The sequence below is a fragment of the Panthera uncia genome (genome assembly GCF_023721935.1).
Source record: "Panthera uncia isolate 11264 chromosome D3 unlocalized genomic scaffold, Puncia_PCG_1.0 HiC_scaffold_8, whole genome shotgun sequence".
In the NCBI taxonomy this organism is placed as follows: domain Eukaryota; kingdom Metazoa; phylum Chordata; class Mammalia; order Carnivora; family Felidae; genus Panthera; species Panthera uncia.
The window spans coordinates 52766348-52792156 of record NW_026057586.1 but is presented as its reverse complement, the minus strand read 5'-3'; the positions used below and the strand labels follow the sequence as shown (position 1 = coordinate 52792156).

The window sequence follows — 25809 nt, the reverse complement described above, 5'->3', positions numbered from 1 at the left end:
TCGGGCTCTGTGCTGACCGCTCAGAGCCTGGAGCCTGTTTCAGATTCTGTGTCTCCCTCTCTCTCTGACCCTCCCCCGTTCATGCTCTGTCTCTCTCTGTCGCAAAAATAAATAAACGTTAAAAAAAAAAATTAAAAAAAAAAAAGAAAAGGAATTCTGATTTTTTACTTGTGCTTCTTAAAGACTGCTGAAGGCCATCCAATTCATATCCCCCAACAAAGTATCTCAGAAACTTCTTCCTGCACTCCCTAATTCTCATGCATTCTCCCACTGCACTGGAACCTTTCATTTGTCAACCTGCTCAAAATCTCTCTCTCCGGGCTCAGCCAATATGTCTCCTCTTCCTTGGTGTCTCTCTCCTCCCTTGCTGCCAGCTCTTTGTTATGTCATGTAGGTGGACTTAACATGCCTGCCTAGGACTTAAGCCATAGACTTTCTCCACTTATCTCTCTTCACTTCTCCAGTCCTTTTGCTCTCTCTACACCTTTGTCCCAACTCTGCATCATAACAAAGGTACTGGTACCTGGCTGGAAGTAGTCTCTTTTGGAGGTTGCCATTGTGAGTAGTTGGCTGAACAGGGAAGAAAATGGAAAAAGACAGAAACATTTACCTATGATTTTAAAAACTCATACAGCTACAACACTGAACAAATTAAAAAATTGAATACAAACAAATGTATGAAGCCATTAGATTTCAAACTAACAATGTTAATGTATTTGGTAGATGATTTTATTTTGCTTCCAACAGTACTAACTTCAGAGATCCAGTAAGTGCCACAGGATGACTAGATTCTCCCACTTGGCTTTAATATTCAACATATGTAATAACTGGTATAGCACCAGTATTGACCACATTAGAACACAAGGCCACACTGGAACATATTGGGTGGATCCAGCTTTGTCCTTAATGCCACCCTCTTCCTCTATTTGAAATCCTAGTGCCCTTGAAGAACCATCATTTTGCCTTCACTTAGTGAGTGTTTATCTGCATGACTTCTCTACCCAGTGTGAATAAAAAAATTACAAGAGGAACCCAAGAGAAGCTCAAGCACTCACTCAACTTCAGTAAATATAAGACGCAAACATGCTGCTTTCCTTGTACCTCCACTAAGCTGGTTGATATTTCTTAAGCTCCTTCTGTCACCTACATGAAAGCGGATCTGTTTTTTTTTAATTCTGTAATTCCTGAATAAAGTTAAAATATGAGTGACCAGAGACTATGAAATTCTGAGCAGGCCTGTGGGAAATGTTTGATTCAAAAAGATATAGTTAGCAAAAGAGGTTGCAGGGTGAGTGCTAAGTGTTTGGATGCCTCATTGGGTTCCAAGGATGACACAAGAAAATGGTTTAGGGGCGCCTGGGTGGCTCAGTCGATTGAGCGTCCAACTCTGGCTCAGGTCATGATCTCACAGTTCGTGGGTTCGAGCCCCTCATCAGGCTCTGTGCTGACCGCTTACTCAGAGCCTGGAGCCTGCTTCAGATTCTGTGTCTCCATCTCTCTCTGCCCCTCCCCCACTCATGCTTTGTCTCACTCTGTTTCTCAAAAAAAAAAAAAAAAATGTAAAAAAAAATTTTTTTTAAATAATAAATAAAAAAAAAAAAAAAAAGAAAATAGTTTAAAAGCCCTTTGCAAAACAGAACATGACACACTAGTATAAGGTATTGATGTTAATATTTAAATCTATCACCACATTATTTAAACCTCTTACCTTGTCAGAAGGCAAGGCTGACACAGTTCTGTGACTGTTAAGCCAAGGTGCAGGACCCAACAAATATTGAGCTATCAATTGCAAACTGCCAAGGCACAGCATGGTAGAGTCTGTGTGTGTAGCTGGCTTTTTAGGGCACTGTGAGTCAGTTCAGGGGATTTTAATTGATTGATTAGGAATCACTTATTTTTTTTTAAAAGACAGGAAAAAAGAAAATATATCATCTGCACATATCACCAGCTAGCTGGTGGTCATGGAAAGATGTGGGAAATCACTTACTGGTTTGGACTCTCCCAAGAGTGCAAAGAGCACACGGACAGGGAGAACATTTTTCTCTCTTCCTGAACAGGTGGATCAAGTTATTTGGCTTCTCTGAGCTTTCTGTTAATTGTCTTAAGGATGAATGAGATAAATAAATAAGTATCTAGCAGTGTTTAGCACAGATTCAGGGCTCACGGGATTGATTGTATCTGTTTTGATGAAAGTTCTTTGTAAACTGTAATGGTAGTTTGGTTTAAGTCCTAGATGGGATATATGCTTTATGGGAAAGATTTCCCTCCAGAGGGGAGCTCTTTGGTAATATATTCCTTTTTCCTATAAAAGAAATATTACTATATATATTCACATGCCATCAAATAGAGTTGCTTTCTTCCTCCTTATTTGAGATTTAGGAAAAGTTTCAGATTACCATCGAAAAATAATCTGAAATTGAATCTGCAACCACGTTAAAGTGTTCTGATGAAAGGTGAGGACCACAGGGCCTAGGACACCCTGAAGGCAAATTTTCATCCAGCCTCTGAGGGGCACCTTGAACTGGCCCCTAACCACCTACTGCTCATAAAGGGACTGAGTGGGTTGATGTAGAGCCATTGAGTAAACTTGATATGAAATGACCACAAAATACCTATTTCTAAAGGAATGGTAGATTTTACAAAAGAAAAACACTGGATTCAGCTTTAAGACTTTAAATGTGGTTCTAGATTTACATGTATTTGAATGTTTTCATATACAGCATGATTTTTATGTATTGGTCTCTTTCTGTTTCTCAGGACCCCCACACAGTGTCAAGTGTAGTGAAGTCAGGAAAACCTCCCTAGTTCTGCAGTGGAGGCCTCCGATCCACTCTGGAAGGACTCCAGTCACTGGTTACTTTGTGGACTTGAAGGAGGCCAGTGCCAAAGATGACCAATGGCGAGGACTCAATGAGGCAGCTATTAAAAACACATACCTGAGGGTAAGAGTGTGCTCATATTTTGAGAAACACTTTTTTGTTTTAAAGAAGAAATGCTCCTCTAATGGTATTAACTTTAAAATTAGCAAGATAGAATACAACATTTCTGCTTTGGTCTGTTTCATATATTGGGCTCCTGGTAAGTTTCCATTTGGCAGTGGTTGGGGTTGGGGGCAGTTTCTGATGCTTAAAGCAATTTGGTTCTATTTAACCTGAATCCCTTAGCCTACCTCTGGAAAACATCCACAAGCTCCCTTCTCCCTCTTCTTTCCTTCCTTGCCTATACTTACCTACCTCACATTTTTGTTACTTACAGTCTTAGAAAGGTGACTTTCACATTTCCACCTCTGATTTTTTTTCTTTTTTTTTTGAGGATAGTTTTTGCTTTGAGTGTGCTATTTTCCTAGTGTTAATGCCGGCAAGTGTTTACCTGTGGATTCCTTTGAGTCATGCTGTGTCTCACTTCACAGGCTTCCTCATGCTTGTGTCACATGAGCTCTCGGAGGCCAGTGGAATGAATTCACTCAACTCTTGACCTAATCCTCACCCTTATCTGTGCCTTTGCCTTCCAGATTCCTTTAAAGTGCTCTAACTGAACAAATTCCTAACTTCATCTACCAAAGACTGTTCTACTAAAGCCACTGAATCTCGCTTGTACCAAATGGATATCTCCAAAGAATGTTTTCCCCTATGTCATCCTTGGCACCTGGAGACCCTGAATCCATACTAGGGCTTCAGAAACTGTGGGGTGTATGATTCTAGCTCTTATTACTTAGGATGAAGGGTAGCTTCACCATAGTCATATAGAAATACCTGTTGGCAGAATAAGCCACTGCCTAGAGGTGGACCTTGGAAGATATTCAGAGTATGCCTGCTCTAAAAGATCTCTACCATTGACCTGCCACTGTGGACTAAAGTCCATACCATCTGTCAGCCACTTTCAAAGGTTAAGGTATCTACTGTCCCCATAAATATATCTTCCAAGAGAGATGACCTTTAAACATGACATCTTAGCATATGCCAGTGAGTTCCCCAGCCCCTTACAAAACCTTGAGGAGGTAGGCAAGGTCACATTTCAAGGGGAAGAGAAAAGGTAAAGGAAGGGCAGGAAGGTAGCATGCTGTTTGGTTCTCCAAAGGAGTCAGAAGGCCAAAGGATAGTGTAAAATGAAAGTCAGACACATCCTGGATGGTGGTGGTATGTGTTTATGGCCAGGATTATCTCCACCTCCCCAGTTTGCACAGCACTGGATCCCAAGTGCTGAAGTTGGACTTGACTCAGGTGAAGCAAAACAAGGATGAGAAGCCAAGCAAAGGGGATCAAACGCCCAGAAAAAAAGGGGGGGGGGCAGAAAGAAAAAATAATAGAGTTTAAACCTATCAAAGAATGGTTAAGTTCACTCATTTAAAAAAACAAAAAGTAGAAAGGCAAATATAGGGAGGGAGAGAGAGAGAGAGAGAGAGAGAGAGATTGACTTGATATAAAATGAATGTACCTCACAACCCGGGAAGTGAATGTTCTGTGAGGAAATTATCTTAGAGTTTGTCCACAGTTTCTAAAGTGAAAATAGAATTATTGACTTTTCTGATTATAAAGCTGACACAGGCTCATAATGAAAAATCCAAACAATATAGACATAAAAAACTAGAGATGTCCTGTAATCTCCATACCCATTGAGATGTAGATTCACTCTTTCAGATATTTTGTATTCAGAAAATTTTCAAGTCTGAACTGGAGAAAAAAATGTACATGTTAAAAAGTTTAATCTGGGGTGTCTGAGTGGCTCAGTTACATGTCTGACTCTTGATCTCGGCTCAGGTTGTGATCTCATGGTTCGTGAGGTTAAGACCCACATTGGGCTCTGGACTGACAGTGCAGAATCTGCTTGGGATTCTCTCTCCCTTACTCTCTCTGTGCCCCTCCCCTGCTAGTGCTCACTTTTTCTCTCAAAAGTGAAATAAACACTTAAAAATTTTTTATTTAATGTTTATTTTCGAGAGAGAGAGAGACAGAGACAGAGACAGAGAACGAGCAGGGAAGGGGCAGAGAGAGAGACACAGAATCTGAAGTGGGCTCCAGGCTTCAAAGCTGACAATACAGAGCCCGACGTGGGGCTCAAACCTACAAACCGGGAGACCATGACCTGAGCCAAAGTCAGACGCCCAACCAACTGAGCCATCCAGGCACCCCAATAAAATAAACATTTAAAAAAAATAAAAATTAATAAATAAAAAGTTTAACCTGAAAAAAAAAGTTTAATCTGGTCAATTTCAGTATTGATGGGAGATATAGTTCCACGAATGGGAGAACTTGGGCTACACAACTAAATTGTATTTACAGAGGAAGAGCACTTCTGTTTAAATGACACAGAACACCCATCACTTCTGTACCTGCTTCTTCCAGGTGCAAGGCCTCAAGGAGGGTGCCAGCTACGTGTTCCGTGTCCGAGCCATAAATCAGGCGGGTGTCGGCAAGCCGTCTGACCTTGCTGGGCCTGTTGTGGCAGAAACCCGTCCAGGTAGGCTTTTACTTTTTTTAAAATTAAAGTTAATCTCATATTTGTAAGATACCAAAGTAACATTCAACCTTACTTTCTATGTTTTTCCTAATTTTTAAAATTATCAACGTATGCCAGCTGAATAGTTGATAAGTTTGGCTTTCAGACATGAGTCATTTATTGCATCAAAGGTGCTCTCAGGATAGGGGTAAGCCAGGTTTGAAATGATCCAGGGCTATTCTGGTCTACACCTATAAACAAGGAAGTTCTTGATCAAATTATGCTTCCTGGATCGACTGTTTCAAGTATACATTCCTATGACATTATTCCTTGGCCATTAAGTCCTGTAAGAGTAATTTGCCCAGTCATAGGAGAAGCTGGAACAGCCCAGTGAGCAAGCATGATTCTTAAACAAAAGCAGAATTTATATAATTGTAACTATTATGTTAAGCCAGGGGTCAGTGAATGTTTTCTGTGAAGGGCCAGATAGTAAATATTTTCAGCTCTGTGGCCATATGGTCCCTGTCACAATACTCAACTCTGCCATGGCATAAAAGCAGCCATAGATAATACATAAACTCATGTGCATGGCTGTGTTCTAATAAAATTTTATTGTGCCAGTTATGTGCATTATATATTACATGTATTATGAAATTTAAATTTTAAATAATTTTCACATGTCTTGAAATACTATCTTTTGATTTTTTTCAACTGTTTAAAAATGTAAAAACCATTCTTAGCTTGCAGACCCTACAAAAGGAGGCAATGGGACAAATTTAGCCTACAGGCCACATTTTGCTGACCCCTGGATTAAACCAACAGCAGTTTTAACTGGATGATCTATAGAGTGGAGGCGCTTTCACTTCCCAGTTTCAAGAAACACCATGATTAGACTAGAGAAGATAGTCTTTCCCTTTATTATGTAAACAAATTTTACAATGTTTACTGTGCAAATAACTTCAGATTATTACATTATTATTATTTAGTCATTTAATCTCTATTACTTTTCAAAGTTATTATATATTTCAGTTCATAGAAGTTACATAAAAGGAAGCACTGTAATATACAGTGTAGGGAATATCGTCAATAATTTTGTATACTTTGTATAGTAACAGATGGTAACTAGGCCTATTGAGGTGATCACTTCTTAAGGCATGAGAATATTGAATCACTGTGTTGTACACCTGAAATTAACATGATATTGTGCCAATAAATCAATAAATATATTTTAAAAATGAGGCACCTGGGTGACTCAGTCAGTTAAGCATCTGACTCTTGATTTCAGCTCAGGTCATAATCTCATGATTGATGAGACTGAGCCCCGTGTTGGGTTCACGTTGACAGGATGGAGCCTGCTTATGATTCTCTCTCTCCCTCTCTCTCTGCCCCTTTCCTGCTTGCACTCTCCCTCTCTCTCTCTCAAAATAAATAAACATTAAGGAAAATTTTTTTAAACATTGGAAATGAAAGAGGATAAAAAAGTATTAACCAGTTATTTTCAGATTAAAATAAAGGCTGGGTATGTAATGTAATATTTATTTTTACGACAAGGAAAGAAAGTAAACATAGAAACCTTTGATCTCACTACAAGTTACTTGAAAAGTATACCAAAAGTATACTTTTAGGAAATATCTACCCCTGTCATCCTATCACTTCATAACCTGCTTTCAACTACTCTTATAACTACCCTCTAAGACTGGGGTGTGAAAAGTGACCTTATACACAAGTGTGCAAGTTGTCTGGAGAGAGTGCCACACCTCATATAAGTACCTTTTATAAAATCCCATAAGAAAATAGGAAAATGCTAGAAACACACATAAAAGGCAACACACTAAGACACCAGGATATATATTCCTGTAGGAATCAGACTCTGCAGTTGCCCACTGTAAGGAAATAGAAAATGCCAAATGGCCAACATGCAAAAGGATCCAACTGCAGACCCTTGTAAGAACAACATTTAGGTTACCATGAAGGTGAGCTCTTAACCTAGTCATTGATAAGTTAAAAGCACCGTGGAAGCAGTGGATTCCAAATCAGATTAACTGAAGGAAGGTTAAATTGACTTTTTATTTTCACATCAATAGCCTCAGAATAGCAGCTGGCCCGGCCTGACATTAACAAAGCTATCACTATGGAAATTTTACCACCAGAGAATGATCTTCTGGTGAGTTCCTGGGTGAAGAGTTTTGTTTCACTGATTTGTAATAAAGCAACACAAGTCATTTTGGGGGCCCATTCCACTCTCAGAATATAACTACAAAGAGCAGCTGCAGACACTGATCCACTAAACAGCACCAGATTAAGCCATTCTCTGGCTCACAGCTTAGGACAAAATCCTACGATGCACAATGTCAAAGTGCTTCACCATGAAGAAGCCCCAAAACCAGGAGACACTTGGACTTGTTCATATGCAACAGACACATTCATTCTTGGAATATAGATTTCTTCAGCACCTACAATTAATCAGGTGCTGCATGGGCAGCAGGAGTAGAGGAATATGATATCATCATTGTATACTGGGCTTACAATCTAGGGGAAAACCCAGACTTTACACCATGGTGTGAGATGACAGCTATGACAGACATTCATAAAGTATTTGTCATACCTGAACAGGCTATAAACTGGGTTTCATAACTCCCTGTAAAAACTTATGTGTAGTGTAAGGTTGTCTATATTTAATAATTTTGTTAAATACCAGTATTTTATTTTTACCCAGATATTTATTTTATGTTAGAATGGATAGGGCAGGGGTGGGAAAGCATGTTATCAATTTCAAGATTTGGGATGTGAAATTTGGATTGCTATTTCAGAAGAACAGCTTCTTTTGGAATGCATTATTAAAATTTCAGATAGAAAATAAAGCTTATCATGTAACAGCAAACTCAAATACATCTAACAAGATACCTCAAGTGTAATTTGAATTTGTGTTAAAAGTTAACTTAATCCACCAGGACTGAGAGGATCACTGGTCTCCCTTTGAAGTCAATGAATATGCCAGCAGAGTAGCTCAGCCACAGCCAGAAAGTCCATTTGTGCTGCTAATGATGATCCAGAAAAATGGACTAAGTGTATCATGCTTTACCAAGAAATCTATTAAGCTAGAAAAGCCTATAAAGAAGAATACGCTGTAAAATATTGAGTGTAGATTTGTTGGTACATAAGATGGATGCACTTCTATTCTCGATATTCGATATTTTTCAAATAGTGTCTTGCTGATTGCATCAGGCCTGGGTGGAGCGGGAGGTAAGGTGAGCCTGGTTAGATGGGAGATAAGAGAGAGACCTGCCAAGGTGTGGCAGGTGATCTGGCCAGCAACAAATAACTGGTGGTACAGGCTGCAGGTATTTTTACCAGTGACTCACCAGCAGGCAGGAGAATTCAGGTGATGGGCAGGAGGACCCAAACACAAGGCAGAGTCCGAAGCAGGACCTGGGTTACCAGAAGTTAGGACTTAGTCACTAGGAGGGAGGCAGTTAGAAGAACTAGAGGGAATAATGAGCTGGGGTGGAGTTAGCCAATTCCAGTTTCTAAAACTTGCTTGGTCCTAGAACCTGGCAGGACCAAGAAAGCAAATGTAGCCTGGAGGTAGAGTTTTAAAGGATTCTGAAGCTGGAAACCAAGCTGACTGTTAGACTCAACTGGCGTAATTTAGAAATACTCACTTGTATTTGCTTATTAACTGTTCTCTTTCACCCATTAAAACAGTAGTTCTCAAATTCAGTATACATTAGAATCATGCTAGGAACTTTTTGATAATACTGACTTCATTCCAGACTCCATTGCAGACCAATTATATCAGAATCTCCAGGACTGAGTCTGGGCATATGTTCATTTTTGTTTGTTTGTTTAGGTGTTTGGGTAATTCTAGAATGAAACCAGGGTTGTAAACTGTGTTACACTGTAGGCTCCTTCAAAACAGAAACTGTGTCTTTTCTCCCTGTATTCGAGGGCCTAGTACCTGGTGTGTGATAATCATTTATTTCAAGGAAAAAATAATGAAAGACTACTATGTTTTGGCCAGTGAGTATGACTCTGTTTTATAGCCACAGAGTATAAACTTAACGCTAGATATTTTGTAATGGAGGCCACAATGTGGATAGCAAAGTGATAGGTTAACCCCGTAGTTCTGGTCTTAAACATAGGGAGCTAAGTTATCATATGTGGCTGATTACATTAATTCATTTCTATCTGTTTCTATTCTGTCCCACTCTCCAGACACACACACACACACACACACACACACCATGGAGGACAAATAACTAAAGCTTGTAAAAGTGATCTATTAATGCTGATGTTAAAGACTAAATTATATGAAAAAATCTGCATACCAGATTATGAAATATATGGGAAAGTGAACAGTTTACTGTGATTTCATTTTAGCTTTTAAATTTTATTTTTTTAAATCATTTTTTGAAGAAGAGAGAAAAGTAGGACAGTTAATTTCCAAATCATTCATTTTAGCCCTGGGCTGTACCTTAACTCTTTCACATATTGAGTGTGGTAGCAAGCCTGAAGGGACCATTAAAATGCCATTCCACACAATATGGTATATCCCTGTGTCCCTATGTAGGATTTCTGTAGGATTGAGGCAGCTGACTCAAGACAACTCTTCTTAAATCCTTTTTAGACCAAAGTAATCTCTCATTTTTATGGCCAAATATCTTGTGTTCTTAACCAAATTCTTCGTGTTCAAAGATTCACAGGTCATTTTTGAGAAAATCTAAGTCCTGACAGATTTTGGTCTACTTTTCCAGTGCCAGCTATGTGGGAAAGTGAGATGGCCTTTCATCCAGATGAGAATATCCACAGAGAAGCCTTTAATATGACAGCAGCATATCAAATTTACTGCCTACCTGTCAAATATCTGAACCATTTTGATCATACATTAATCAACTTTAGAGAATGTGGCTCTTCAGACATTTATGAGTTCAGCCGTGAATTGACAGTAGCTCAGTACCTGACAAAAAACAATTAGGCCATGGGACATTCTAAAAAGAAAATTCTAAAAAGAAAAGGCTACAGCTTTCTTACTCTGACACTGCACCAGGTCCCTCTACATGGGCATTGTTAGGTGGATTAGCCTGGGGCCTATTAGAAATGCTGGCGTTACTTTTGCTCTTGTTTTTCTAGAGTATTTATAAAAAGAATCACCCATTTGAATGTCATATATCTTTTTGAAAATTGCTATGGAATTTTTTGCCCAGTGTATTTTAAGGACTTCTTTATTTAAGGAATTCCACTGCGGAACTTCCTCTTATTTTTTTTTTTTTAATGTTTATTTATTTATTTTGAGAAAGAGAGCACGTGCCTGGGTTCGGTGAGGTGAAAGAGAGGAGAGGGAGAATCCCAAGCAATCTCCAAACTATCAGCATAGAGCCCAACACCAGGTCCATCTCACCAACCATGAGATCGTGACCTGAGCCGAAATCAAGAGTCTGACACTTAACCGACTGAGCCACCCAAGCGCCCCATAAACTTCCTCTTAGATTTTAATATGTGGAAAAATTAGCCCTTCCAGATGACCGTAGTGATTTCCTTTTTCATACAAAGAGGAATATACAAGCCAACATGTCCTTCCTTTTCAGATACGAGAAACTCTGAGCTCATTTTTCAGTTGTTTTCAATTTTCCAAGATATATCTTTTTGTTTTAAACTCCTCACATTTATTCTTTGTTGTCCCATATAATTTCTTTAAATTACTTTCCCCAAACACCATTTTCTCTGTAAACCCTGAACACAGGAAAACTCTACCTTTTTTTCCAAAGGAATTTCCAATCAATCTCCTGTTATGGTACTATTGTAAAGTACTTGGCTTACTAAGTCACTCTTTAAAAATATCTTTATTCAAAGAACTATGTTAACAAATTAATTTAAACAGTAATGGAAAGCTTTGAATTTGAAAAGCATTGAAAGATTGGATAGCATCAACATTGTAATTGATGTGACAAATAAGAACAAGCTATAACTTGCTAAGCATTTTAAGACAATGAACTTATTTTCTGTTTACAAAATGTTTTTAAATTGCATTCTTTCTTTGAAGTGTTACTTTGACTAAACACAATGTCCTAATGAGAATTGTTACGGAGTTCAAGAAATAGGCTTATATAACTAGTATTTGAAATATTTGCAGTGAATTTGATTTTTCAAAAGCTTGAGATGATGATTACTTCTAGAGAGATAATTTTAGCCAGTTGACATGTTACTGATTTGTCATGGAAGAGATCAAGCTTTCAAATCTGGGTATAAAATTAAGTAGGAAACCCATTGTGATTAGAATACTTTCTTGTTGGTATTTTTATTTCACTTGTCTGTTTATCAAAATATTGGTATTATACTTAATCTTTACCAAGATAAGTTTGAATAAGGCAAACATTGCAATTCTAAACTGACATTTTTCTTTTAAATCTGTTTTTTTCAATCCAGTCCCTTGCAAATGTAATATGTATGGAAAATATGGCACACAAAACCCCTGCTCTTTATACTTTAATCCTGTTGTTGATAAATGAAACATGAATATTACTTTTTGAAAAATGAAATCCAATCAAGTACAGGTCTTAGCAAGTATTTGATTTTTAAACATTAAGTGCCAAATATAGCTTTATTTTTTGTTTTTCCTTTTATCTATATAAATCAACTAATAGTACTTACTATAGCCAAAATTATGTGTGCATAAACTGAAGAATGTTCATGCCTCTTTTTCTGCCCACTATATATATAGTCTACCATGTACTTTGACATGATTAATCAAGAAAAGTCTCACAGATGAGGAAACTCTCTTAGATACTAGCTTACATTACATCTAATCCTTCTCTTTTGTCTCTCTAGGCAATTACTTAATTTCAAATTATAAATTTTAATCTAAGACTTCCAAAAAATTATCATATTTTTTTCTAAAAGTATAAATTAGTACATTTCTTATGTTAGAACCCAGCTATAACGTAATGATGTAAGACTTATAGGTTAAGGTAGAAACACATATATCACCTGGGACTTTAAAATAGCATCTTTTCTTTCACTTCATATTTTCACAAAAGACCTCCAACTACTTTATGAAAATTAGTTCTCCAGAATAAGTCAACAAGATAATTCTATAGTCTTCTCTCAGTAATTGGGACAATTGAGACAGCAACTAAGCAGGGTTTTCTTATTCTTCAAGTTGCATGAGTTTGGGATCAAATTTGGCCATTCAGACACCTGAACAATGCCACAGCACAGCCATATATTGCAGCTGGCCCAGACACCAGCCCCGCCCACAGCCCAGCTGTAGACACAGACTTGCCACAGAACATGAGTACATGCAGTCCAAAAAAGGAATGTCCCTTGAGCATCTAGCTCTGGTGGTCAGAAGGGGTTGCACTTCTGGGCTCCACATGACATCTACACAAGACCACTCCTTCAAGACCAGGAGCAGTAGCTGATTTGTCTAATATATAAAAACAAACACAGAGAGTCAGGAAAAAAAAATTAAAGAACAGAAGATTATGTTCTAAATGAAAGAATAAGACAAAACATCAGAAGAAGACATTAATGAAACGGGTAAGCATTATACCTCATACAGCGTTTAAAGTAATGGCCATAAAGAGGTTCACTGAACTCAGGTAAACAATGAGTTAACATAGTGAGAGCCTCAACAAAGACACAGAAAATATAAGGAAAATTCCAAATCAAAGTTACAAAGCTGAAGAATATAGTAACTAAACTGAAAAATACACTAGAGGGATTCAACAGCAGACTGGATGAAGCCAAATATCAGATCAATGAGCTGGAAGACAAAGCAATAGAACTCACCCAGACAGAGTAGTAAAAAGAAAAAAGAATTTAATAATATGAAGATACCTTAAGGGATCTCTAGGACAACATCAAGAGGAATAACATTTGCAGTATTGGGGTCCCAGAAGGAGAAGAGAAAGAGAAAGGGCCAGAAAACTTATTGAAGAAATACAGATGAAAACCTGCCCAATCTGGGGAAGGAAACAGACATACAAGTTCAGGAAGCCCAGAGAGTTCCAAATAAGATGAACCCAAAGAAATTCGCACTAAGACACATTGTAATTAGAAGGCTAAAAATTAAAGAGAGAATCTTAAAAGTAGCAAGAGAAAAACAGCTTATTGTGTACAAGAGAAAGCCCATAAGGCTATCAGCAAAATTTTCAGCAGAAACTTTGCAAGCCAGAAGAGAGTGACACAACATATTCAAAGTGCTGAAAGAAAAAAATTCTCAACCAAGAATTTTCTACCTGGCAATGTTATCATTCAGAATTGAAGGAGAGATTAAGAGTTTTCCAGATAAGCAAAAGCTAAAGTTCATTACACTAAACTAGTCTTACAAGAAATGTAAAAGAGACTTCTCAAAACCAAAAAGAAATGGCACTAATTAATAATAAGAAAATATATAACAAAGTAAAAATCTCACTGGAAAAGGTAAATATGTAGTAAAGATAGTGGATGCATCTATTATAAAGCAAGTATGAAGGTTAAAAGACAAAAATAGTTAAAATTAATTAAAACTACAATAATCAGTTAAGGGATGCATAAATAAAAAGATGTAAAATGTGACATCAAAAATAAAAATGTGTGGGTGAGAGAAAAATGTAAAGTTTTGGAATATGTTCAAATTTAAGTTGCTATCACTCAAAATACACTGTTATATACATAGAAAATTATATATGCACCTCACAGTAACTACAAAGCAAAAACCTATGGTAAGTACATTTGAAAAATGAGAAGAAACCTAAATATAATTCTGAAGAAAGCCATCAAACCACAAGGGAAGAGAGAAAGAGAAGAAAAAAGGAACAGAGAGGAACTAGAAAATAGCCAGAAAGCAATGCACAAAATAGCAATAAGAACATCTCTATCAATAATTACTTTAAATGTAAATGGACTACACTCTTCAATCAAAAGATAGAGTGGTGGAAGGGGCACCTGGGTGGCTCATTCAGTTGAGAATCTGTCTCTTGGTTTTGGCTCAAATCACGATTCATGGTTTGTGGGTTTGAGCCTCACGTCAGGCTCCACGCTGATGGTGCAGAGCCTGCTTGGGATTCTCTCTCCCTCTCTCTCTGCCACTCCCCTGCTCATGTGCTTGCTCTCTCTCTCATTCTCTCCCTCTCTGTCTCAAAATAAATAAATAAACTTTAAAAAATAAAAATAAGATACAGAGTGGTGGAATGGCTAAAAAAAAAATCAAGACCCATTTTAGGGCGTCTGACTGTCTCAGTCAGTTAAACATCTGATTCTTTATTTTGGCTCAGGTCCTGCTCTCACTGTCATGGGATCTAGCATTGCATCAGGCTCCACACTGGGCTGGTTGTAGATCCTGCTTAATATTCTCTCTTCCTCTCCCTCTGCCCCTCCCTTGCTTTCTCTCTCTCCCTCTCTCTCTCTCTCTCTCTCTCTCACACACACACACACACACAGACACACACACACACACACACACACACACACACACACACAAACAAAAACACCCCAACAAGACCCATTTATGTGCTGTCTACAGATCTAAAGATACACTTCAGATTTAAAGACACACAAAGACCGATGGGAAGGGATGGGAAAAGACATTCTATGCAAATGGAAATGAAAAGAAAGCTGGAGTAGCAATACTCATACCAGAAAAAAATAGACTTTAAAACAAAGACTGTAATAATAGACAAGGGCATTTAAATATATATTCACCCATAATAGGGGCACCAAGATATATAAAGAAAATATTAACAAACCTAAAGGGAAAAATTTATAGCAATACAATAATAGTAGGGAACTTTAACACTTGTATCAATGGTTAGATCATCCAAACAAAATTCATAAGGAAACATCAGCCTTAAATGATATATTAGACTAGAGGGACTCAGTAGATATATACAGAACATTCCATCTAAAAGCAACTGAACATTCTTCTCAACTGCACATGAAACATTTTCTAGGATAGATCACATGTTAGGCCACAAAACAAGTGCCAATAAATTCAAGAGCATTGAAATCACATCGACTATTTTCTGTGACCACAATGGCTTGCAACTAGAAATCAATTATAAGAAGAAGACTCAGAAAATTACAAAAATGTGGGGATTAAACAACATGCTACTGAACAACCACTGGGTCATCAAAATAATCAAAGCAGATATTAAAAAAAAACCTAGGGACAAGTGAAACCAGAAATTACATACCAAAACCTTGGGGATGCAGCAAAAATGGCTCTAAGAGGGAATACCTTAGCAATATAGGTCTACCTCAAGAAACAAGAAAAATCTCAAATAAACAATCTAACTTTACACCCAAAGGAGCTAGAAAAAGAACAAACAAAGCGTAAAGTAAGTACAAGGAAGGGAATGGTAAAGATCAGAATGGAAATAAATGAAATAGAGACTAGGAAAAAAATACAGAAGATTAGTGAAACTTAGAGCTGATTCTTTGAAAAAGTAAACAAAACTGACAAATCTTTCACTATGCTCATGAAGGGAAAAATAACAAAATTAGAAATCAAAATTAGAAGAAGTTACAACTGACACCACAGAAATATGAAGGATCATAAGAGACTATGAAAAATAATACACCAACATAGAGGGCCACCTAGAAGAAATAGACAAATTCCTCTAAACATACAATCTTCCATACAAGACTGATTCATGAAGCTATAAAAAATATACTAATTACTAGTAAGAAAATTGAATCAGTTATCAAAAACCTCCCAACAAACAGAAGTCCAGGCCAGAACAGCTTCACTGGTGAGTTCTTTCAAATATTCAAAGATTTGATACCTATCCTTCTCAAACTCTTCCAAAAAATTGAAGAGGAGGGAACACTTCCAAATTTATTTTATGAGGCCAGCATTACTTGATCCCAAGACCAGATAACACCACAGAAAAAGAAAATTACAGCCCCATATTATTGATGAACATTGATGCAAAAATCCTAAACAAAAATCCTTAGCAAACCAAGTTCAACAATACATTAAAAGGAATCATCCACCGTGATCTAGTAGGATTTATTCCAGGGATATGAGGATGGTTCAAAACCCACAAATCAATAAACATGATGCACCACACTGACGAAATAAAGGATAAAAAAATATATGACCATCTCAACAGGTGCAAAAAAAAACATCTGGCAAAATTCAACATCCATTTATGATAAAAGCTTTTAACAAAGTGAGTATAGATTAGAATGTACTTCAACATAATAAAGGCCATATATGACAAGCTTTCAGTTAACATTATACTCCATGGTGAAAAGCTAAAAGCTTTTCCTCTAAGATCAGGAATAAGACCAGGATTCTCACCCTCACCAGTTTTATTCAATATAGTAGTTGGCATCCTAGCTACAGCAAGAAAAAGAAATAAAAGGCATCCAAATTATAAAGGAAGAAGTAAAACTGTCACTGTCTGTAAATAACATGATACTATACATAGAAAACCCACAAGACTACACACACACACACACACACACACACACACACACAACTGTTAGAGCTAGTAAATGAATTCAGTAAAGTAGCAGGATACAAAATCAACATACAGAAATCTGTGGTGTTTCTATACACTAATAAATTATCAGAACAAAAAATTTAGAAAACAGTCCCTTTTACAATTGCATTAAGGGGTGCCTGGGTGGCTCAGTTGGTTAAACATCCAACTTCAGCTCAGGTCATCATCTCACAGCTTATGAGTTCGAGCCCCTGTCAGGCTCTATGCTGACAGCTCAGAACCTGCAGCCTGCTTTGGATTCTATGCCTCCCTCTCTCTCTGTCCCTCCCCCACTTGCACTTTGTCTCTCTCTCTCAAAAATAAAAAAACATTAAAAAAAGGGAATAAAAAATACCCAGGAAAAATTTAACTAAAGAGGTAAAAGACCTATACTCTGAAAGCTTTAAGATATTGAAAAAAATTGAAGATGAAACAGACAAATGGATATACCATGTTCATGGATTGGAAGAATTAATATTGTTAAAATGTCCATACTACCCAAATCAATCTACAGATTCAGTGCATTCCCTATCAAAGTTACAATGGCACTTTTTCACAGAACTAGAACTAGAACTAGTAATCCTAAAATTTGCATGGAACCACAAAAATACAAAATAACTAAAGCAGTCTTGAGAAAGGGGAACAAACTTGGAGATATTATGCTCCCTGATTTCAAAAATACTACAAAGCTATAGGAATCAAAACAGTATGGTATCAGCATAAAAACAGACACACAGACCAATGGAACAGAATTGAGAGTGCAGAAATAAACTCACACATATATGGATAATTAATTTACAACAAAGGAGACAAGAACATGCAATGGAAAAAGGAGAATATCTTCAATAAGTGGTGTTGGGAGAAATGGACAGCCACACATAAAAGAATGAAACTAGATCACTATCTTACACCATACAAAAAATTAACTCAAAATGGATTAAAGATGTGGACGCAAGACCTGAAACCATACAATTCATGGAAGGAAATAGGCAGTAAGATCCTCGATATTGGTCTTAGCAATGTTTTTGTGGATCTGACTCCAAAGACAAGGGAAACAAAAGCCAAAAAAGAAAAAAAAATGATTACATTAAGCTAAAAATCTGCTAGTGAAAGAAACCATCATCGAAACAAAAAGGCAACATACTGAATGGGAGAAGATTTTTGCAAACCATGTATCTGACAAGGGATTAATATTCAAAACATACAAAGAATTCATACAATTCAACAACAAAAAACAAGCAACTTGATTTAAAAAATGGACAGAGGGGTACCTGGCTGGCTCAGTTGGTGGAGCTTGTGACTCTTGATCTCAGGGTTGTAAGCTCAAGCCCCACACTGGGTGTAAAGATTACTTAAAAATATTTTTAAAAATGGGCAGAGGATCTGAATACACTAGACATTTGTCCAAAGACATATAGATGGCCAACATGCACATTAAAAGATGTTCAACATCACTAATTAGTAGGGAAATGCAAATCAAAACAGTAATGTGATATCACTTCACAATGGTTAGAATGGCTATTATCAAAAAGACAAGAAATAATGATGTTGGAGAGGACATGGAGAAAAGAGAACCCTCAAACACTGTGGAAATGTAAATTGGTACAGCCACTGTGGAAAAGAAAATATGGAAAATTCCTTTAAAAAATTAAGAATAGAGCTACCATATAATCCAGCTCTTCAACTTCTGGGTATTTGTCCAAAGAATACAAAAACACTGATTTGAAAAAAATATAATCATCCCTTTGTTCTTTGCAGCATTATTTATAATAGCCAAGAAATGGAAACAGCCTAAATGTCCACTGATAGATAAATGGGTAAAGAAGATGTGGTATATATATACAATTGAGTACTACTCATCCATAAAAATAATGCAATATTGTCATTGGTGACAACATGGGTGGACCTCAAAGATATTATGCTTAGTGAAGTCAGTCAGATGGAGAAAGACAGATATATGATATCACTCATATGGAATCTAAAAACTTAAATGAACAAACAAAACAAAAGCAAACTCATAGTACAGAAGATGAATTGGAGATTACCAGAGGGGAACAGGGGTGGGGGTGGGAAAAATGAGTAGAGGGGATCAATTGCATGGTGATGGATGGTAACTAGACTTTTAGTGGTGATCCCTTTGTACTACATACAGATATTAAATTTGTGTTACATACCTGAACCTTTTATAATCTTTCTTTATTCCTTCCTTCCTTCCTTCCTTCCTTCCTTCCTTCCTTCCTTTCTTTTAAAGTCTGGTTCTCAGCAGTTTTTATTTGTTTGTGTCAAGTTTTTACTTATTCTATTTAGTTAACATATAGTGTAATACTGGTTTCAGGAGTAGAATTTAGTGATTCATCACCTACATAGAACACCCAGTGCTTATCACAATAAGTGCCCTCCTTAATACTCATCACCCATTTAGCCCATCCCCTGTTGTCCTCCCCTCCATCAACCCTCAGTTTGTTCTCTGTAGTTAAGTATCTCTTACGGTTTTCCTCCCTCTCCTCTTTTCCTCCTTCCACTATGTCCATCTGTCTTATTTCTTAAATTCCACATATGAGTGAAACCTATGGTATTTGTCTTTCTCTGACTGACTTGTTTCACTTAGCATGATACAAAGTCCACACACTAGTATTCCTGAACACTCACTGGAGAATTCTAGCTCCATCCATGTTGTGGCAAATGGCAAGATTTCATTCTTTTTGATGGCTGAGTAATATTCCATTGTATATATACACCACATCTTCTATATTTATTCATCAGTCAATGGACATTTGGGCTTTTTCCATACCTTGGCTATTGTTGATAATGCTTCTGTAAATGTCAAGGTGCATGTGTCCCTTCAAATCAGTACTTTTTTATTCTTTAGGTAAATACCTAGTAATGCAATTGCTGGGTCACAGGGTAGTTCTATTTTTGACTTTTTGAGGAACCTCCATACTGTTCTGCAGAGTGGCTGCACCAGTTTGCATTTGCACTAACAGTGCAAGAGGGTTCCCCTTTCTCCACATCCTCACCAACATCTGTTGTTTCCTGTGTTATTAATTTTAGCCATTCTGACAGGTGTGAGGTGATATCTCATCATGGTTTTCATTTGTATTTCCCTGATGACGAGTGATGTTGAGCATCATTTCATGTGTCTGTTAGCCATCTGTGAAACTTATATGTTATAGACTAAATTTTCCTCAATAAAAAAAAAACCTGAACAAATTATTGTTTTAAATTCCCGGTTGTTCTATTTACCTGAGAATTTACTGCTGAAGCATTAAGATTTGAAAATACATTCTAAAACTCTTTGATAAAAAGTCTTTTGAAATAGATTGGACATTTTAGTATGTACTTTTCAACCTTGGATGCAGTGTACTGAATCTTATTTACCTCTTTCGGTGTGACTCAGGGCCATCAAGATCAACCTTATTTATTGTACAGTGTTGGAATACAATGATGTCATTAAGGAGTGAGGAGCCATTTGTCCCTCTTTAAATATGCCTTTATGCCTCCATTTATGTTTTCTGCCTCCTCTCTTGCTGTCATTTTCCTTATTCTCAGTGTACCTGCTGAGAGTAGTTTTTTGCTTCCCTGTGCTTTGGGGGTTTAATCTGCTGACAGAAACCAACCAACCAACTTTCTCGAAGTGAAGTTTAAACAGATTCCAAGTGACGATCTACAGAATTCTCCAGTGAGTGTTCAGGAATACTAGTGTGTGGACTTTGTCACATCAGCACTGCCACTTAGGGGCTTGTTTTCCTTACTTCTTGGTTTTGGGCAGGGTTCCAGATGGATGAAGTGTTACTGCACAAAGGCTAGCTGTGGAATTGAGAAAACAGCTAAGCTAATTATATACTATTCATATTCTTTCAGTTTTGTAACTCCTTTGCAATGAAGTAAAATCTTTCACTTTAATAAAAACAAACCTCACAATTCTTGACCTAAGCAATATTTTTTTCTGTTGTAAACTTAAATCATGCCTCTAGTATAATAAACAGCAAGCATATGGATGATTCACTTCCTTTTAAAAGGGATTACAGATCAGACAATGAATGATTAATATGAATAATCCATCATGCCTCCAAAATAGATATTATGCAAATAGCAAGGAAGGTTTAGTCAACCTCTGTCATTTCTTTCCTCTTCATAACAACACAGATATACAGAAATTTTCTTATTTGTACTCTCTCTGTGACTCAACCATGCCGTGTATTCTAACACTGCCTCAACCTCCACACTCTTAGGTGTTAGTCTTTTCTTAAGTTTTAATGAGAGAACTTTCTCACTATTTGTTATACAATAATGGATGGTAAGGATTCATCATATGTTATCAGGAGTAGAACTAAAATATGGTCTGCAACTTTCAGTAGAGTAGACTCAGCCCTTTAGAAGTAATACATGGGGGACGTTTCACTTAAATATAATTAAGTCTTTATTTGATCATTATTTCAGTTTATAGCCAAATATGAAAATAGCCCTCTGTTTGTTTTTTAAAAAGTAATTTTAAAAATCACTAGAAGTAGTCTTCTCTAGCTATTCCATGTGTTAAAAATCACTTTTTGGGAATTTATAATTGAAGCACACACTGCCATCAGTAAGGACACAAATTAAATCAACTGCCTGGCTTAGGAACCAAGATCTTCATGTTGCCATGCACAGTTTGGGCACTCATTTTCTTTTGGCCTTCCCCTGGGAGGAGTTTTGCAATTTTTTCCCCCTGACAAGTTTTACTGCACAGTAAGCCAGGATGCTGACTTCTTACAATTTAGAGAGAAAAACTTCAGTCTTTTGGCAGTATCTATTGGAAGACTTTTTTAATGCTTTCTTTTTAAGTTTATTTATTTATTTTAAGAGAGAGCAGGGGAGGGTCAGAGAGAGAGAGAATCCCACACAGACTCCACACCATCAGCGCAGAGCCTGATGAGGGGTTCGAACCCATGAACTGTGAGATCGTGACCTGAGGAGCCAAAGTCAAGAGTCAGACACTTAACAGACTAACCCACCCAGGTGCCCCTTTTAATGCTTTAAAAAAAACAAACCTGTACCTTTCTCAGATTGAATATATTTTTTCTAACATATGGAAACAAACTGAGTTTAGACTGGTAACTGAATGAGTGTCAATTTGAGAAGAGCATTTTACCTTTCAAACTGGATTTATGCATAGATGTGAATGTTTTATGTGCTATACAAACTCTTTGAATCACCAGATTAGATGCAGGTGCAATTTATTATAACTCATAAAAACATAAGAACTCAAAACACTAACTGAATTGTTTTCTTTTAAAAGCTAAAAACCAATCTTCTTGAAACATCTGGATCTCTTGAAATTAATTTCCATTTAAATTTCCATACAGTTCAATAACAGTCATGTCTAGATTGCTGTCATTCTAATCTAGAGGGGCATCTTTAGATTTATATATGCTTACTTGATAAACAGAACAAGTTTCCATGTATTTCATCATTTTTTAAATGATTTACAAACTTTAATCATGTAACTATAGGCAATTTTTACCACCTCTGTTTCTCCCCTTTGGTTTCTTTATCTATTATCTATCCTTTCCTGATGAATAGCTGGATATGGGTGTTATTGAAGCAAAAGTCATCAATTCAGTCCTAACAAGGATCATTCAACTTTCCTTTTGCCCAGGGCTGCCTTGTCCTCCTTATTATGACCAACTTGCTCCTATAACTGTACTTTAAGTCACATCAACCAATTTTTATTCAGCCCTAGACTGGTGGTGTCTCTACCTGAAAAATATGGCACATTAATTAAATTCCATGTTGCAGTATAGAAGTTGAATTGTACAGCAGGATGCAGGCTTGTCCATCCATAGTGAGCAGTTGGGTCTTTTCTCTTGCACAGGCTCAAGGCCCTGCTTGAAGGCTAAAGTAATGGATCCCAAAGTAAGGAATTCTCACTTTGTTGATTTCTATTAGGAAATAATCAGTGCCTTGTTTTGGATCTTCTAGGAACCAAAGAGGTTGTTGTAAATGTGGATGATGATGGCGTAATTTCATTGAATTTTGAATGTGATCAGATGACTCCAAATTCTCAGTTCAACTGGTCCAAAGATTATGTATCCACTGAGGGCTCTCCACGATTAGACGTTGAGAGCAAAGGCAACAAGTATGTACCATTTCAATCAAAATTAAATGGGTTTCCTTTAATGATAGGAGAGTGAAGTTAAGCGCTTTGCTTTCTATCTCAAATACTTGGCATAAGGGGATGAAATCACAAATATTTTATATTTGGTCATGTAAAAAGTAATAACGTCAACCTTAAAAAATAACAATCCTGCTTTCATATTATTTCATTTAAAAAGCTTTCTTATATGTTATCAAATTTGCGATGTTGGAAAAGCCTTAATTGACATTTTAAAAGTCAGCTTTAATGATGCTTTTCATTATTTTATGAAACTTTATAATCTTAAAGTAATGGTGAGGATGCTTATGGGGAGGGAGCAAGGAAGAACTTGCTGCTTGCTGATTCAAGTTATAGTGAATTAAACGAAATAGGTATAATCTCGTCTGTTTTTTTCACCCCCACTTAAGAATGACATAATAATACACTGGAATGAACCTTGTTTGGAAAGCAGAGGACAGATGAGTTCTAGCCCTAGCCCTACCAGGGGCCAGCTCTGTGACCTGGGGTAGCTTTGAAGTTCCATGGGCCTCCAATTTCTTTTTCTATAAAATGGGAGAGATCGAAGATTAATTTTGTGATCAATTACTTCTTTCACATCCAAGATTTTAAGTTTTCTTTTTACTTTGCCTTGTTTGGCAAGTTTTATATTTTTTTGGTTCCAACCATATTGGATTGCATTTGGTAAAGCAAAATGCTTTTAAGTATTATTTTTATTACAAAGACGCCCAAAATATCTCAAAAATAAAGAAATAGTAATTTTGTTGGAGGATGACAAGGACATATTGAATATAACTAAAAGACATTTTTCCATCAGCATGCTATAAAGTCCTTGAAGTAAAACATAAATCTGATTAAAGAAAAGGCAATCAAACTATACATTTTTTCTTCCAATTTGTGCACTTGGCTCACATTTATGTTTGGCTGATCTTAGACAATGAGTAGCAACATCACTCACCAAAGTTAGAAAACACAGTGAACTAAACCATTGACCCATTCATTTATTCATTCCACAAATATTTACTAAGCACATATTATGTGTCAGAAAACTATTGGATGCTGGGAGACACAACAGAAAATAAAACATATCTCGTCCCTAAAGGCACAATGACTATATAGTGGAGGCATACGTATAATAAAATAGGTAATACCAATACAGTATGATAACCTCAAAAAGGAAAGTTCAGAGGTTAACTAACATAAGAGGGGCACTTGGAGTTGTCAACAGAAAGTTCTGCCCTGTGGAGGAAAATGTTTTTTTAGTTTCCCCCAGCAAGGGCTGATCAGTTAAAAATATCTTTCTGGGAGATGGGCATTGATATGCAACATAGCTTGGGGATGGGAGGTTTGTACCAGCTCCCCACTCCTGTCCACCTGTCATCCTCGCAGCCCCAGGAGGAGGTCAGGAAAGTCTTCCCAGAAGCTGCAGGAATGTGCAGGTTTTAGGTCAGTAGGGGAGTTAGGAGCAAGTGCTCCCAATGAAGGAAGTCGCATAGGTAATCACCTGGAGACAGTACAGGACGCCAGCCCACAGACCCTGGACAGCCTCCCTTCTTAACAAGAGTATTCTGTTCTGCAGGACGAAAATGACCTTCAAGGACCTTGGGACGGAAGACATAGGTATTTACTCCTGCGATGTAACAGACACGGATGGGATAGCGTCAAGCTACCTGATAGACGAGGACGGTAAGCTTAAAATCAATCCATTCATAAGTCTAATGCTGCTCTGATTCACCAATGATCCTCTGGGATCAGGTGAGTTTTGTTTTAGTAGTTTAATTGTTCTTTTTTTTCTCCCTACAGAGTTGAAACGTTTACTAGCTCTCAGCCAAGAACACAAGTTTCCAAGTAAGTGTCCGCAGTACATTCACAGAGTTTAGCAATCCTGCTAAGTGGTGACTTCTGGAATAGGTCAGAAGACAACTCTGACAGGGTCAAGACAAGAGGCTCTTGAGAACACACAATGGAATATAGACTGGTAGCTACAAATGCACTTTCCAGAAGTGCTGCTTTTATCTTTGCCATTGTTCTAAACAGATACAAATACTAACATAGAAAAAATGTCATATGCTCTGTGACATAGTGAAGTGTCAGGTTACGTAGGTGTAACAGCTGAATAATCAAGTTCTTCACCTTTTGCCTATGTGTTTTGGAACCCTATATATTATATAATTCTGGATACATTAATTCGCATGTTTTTTAGGCAAACCAACCTCTTCCTGAGCAATTTAATGTCAGCACATAATAGAAGAATCATACCTCTAATTAAAGATAATCTAAAGACATTATCTACCATTTTAAACTCCTGGAAAATAAGGTAAAGATGCCTTAGTTGGAAAAAGAATCTCTCTGCACTATCTACAAACTCTTCAATAAAGCACTTTCCACATAAAAGATTAAATTTTTCAGTTGACACCTAAAAGAAGAGAAAGAAGTGTGAAATGACACCCGGAAAGTTCCATTGGCCTGATAAGATCTCTTGCCACTTATATCTATTGACCAAACTAGGGGATTATCTAGAAAGTTATACCCTAGAATTTGAGAAAACAATTAGGGACTGATAATCCACACTCACTCTTTTAAACCAGGATTTTTTTTTTTTTTTTTTTTTTTACTGTTTGGTCCCTAAAATATAATTCCTTTACTAATACAGAATTTTCAGGAACTCAGGAAATTATACCGTGATCCCAGACCATAGACAAAACCTTGCATGTTTGTATATGTGCATTTTTCTAGGAGGAAGGTCTGAAGCTTTCCTGAAAGTCCCAGTGAAGG

The 25809-nt window shown here is 37.0% G+C and overlaps 1 protein-coding gene across 8 annotated transcripts in view; it reads left to right on the top strand.

Annotated features, from left to right (window-relative positions):
• MYOM1 (myomesin 1) overlaps positions 1-25809 on the top strand; it is a 168652-nt gene that overhangs the window by 110733 nt on the left and 32110 nt on the right. For all 8 annotated transcript variants that reach the window (XR_007455300.1, XR_007455299.1, XM_049619690.1 and 5 more), the window contains 5 exons: positions 2758-2942; positions 5343-5457; positions 22863-23019; positions 24614-24720; positions 24838-24882. Coding sequence is in view for 6 of the 8 variants with exons in the window: in XM_049619690.1 (XP_049475647.1) it covers positions 2758-2942; positions 5343-5457; positions 22863-23019; positions 24614-24720; positions 24838-24882 (609 nt within the window). In the remaining 2 variants the exon portion in view is untranslated. The remainder of the gene's footprint in view (positions 1-2757; positions 2943-5342; positions 5458-22862; positions 23020-24613; positions 24721-24837; positions 24883-25809) is intronic.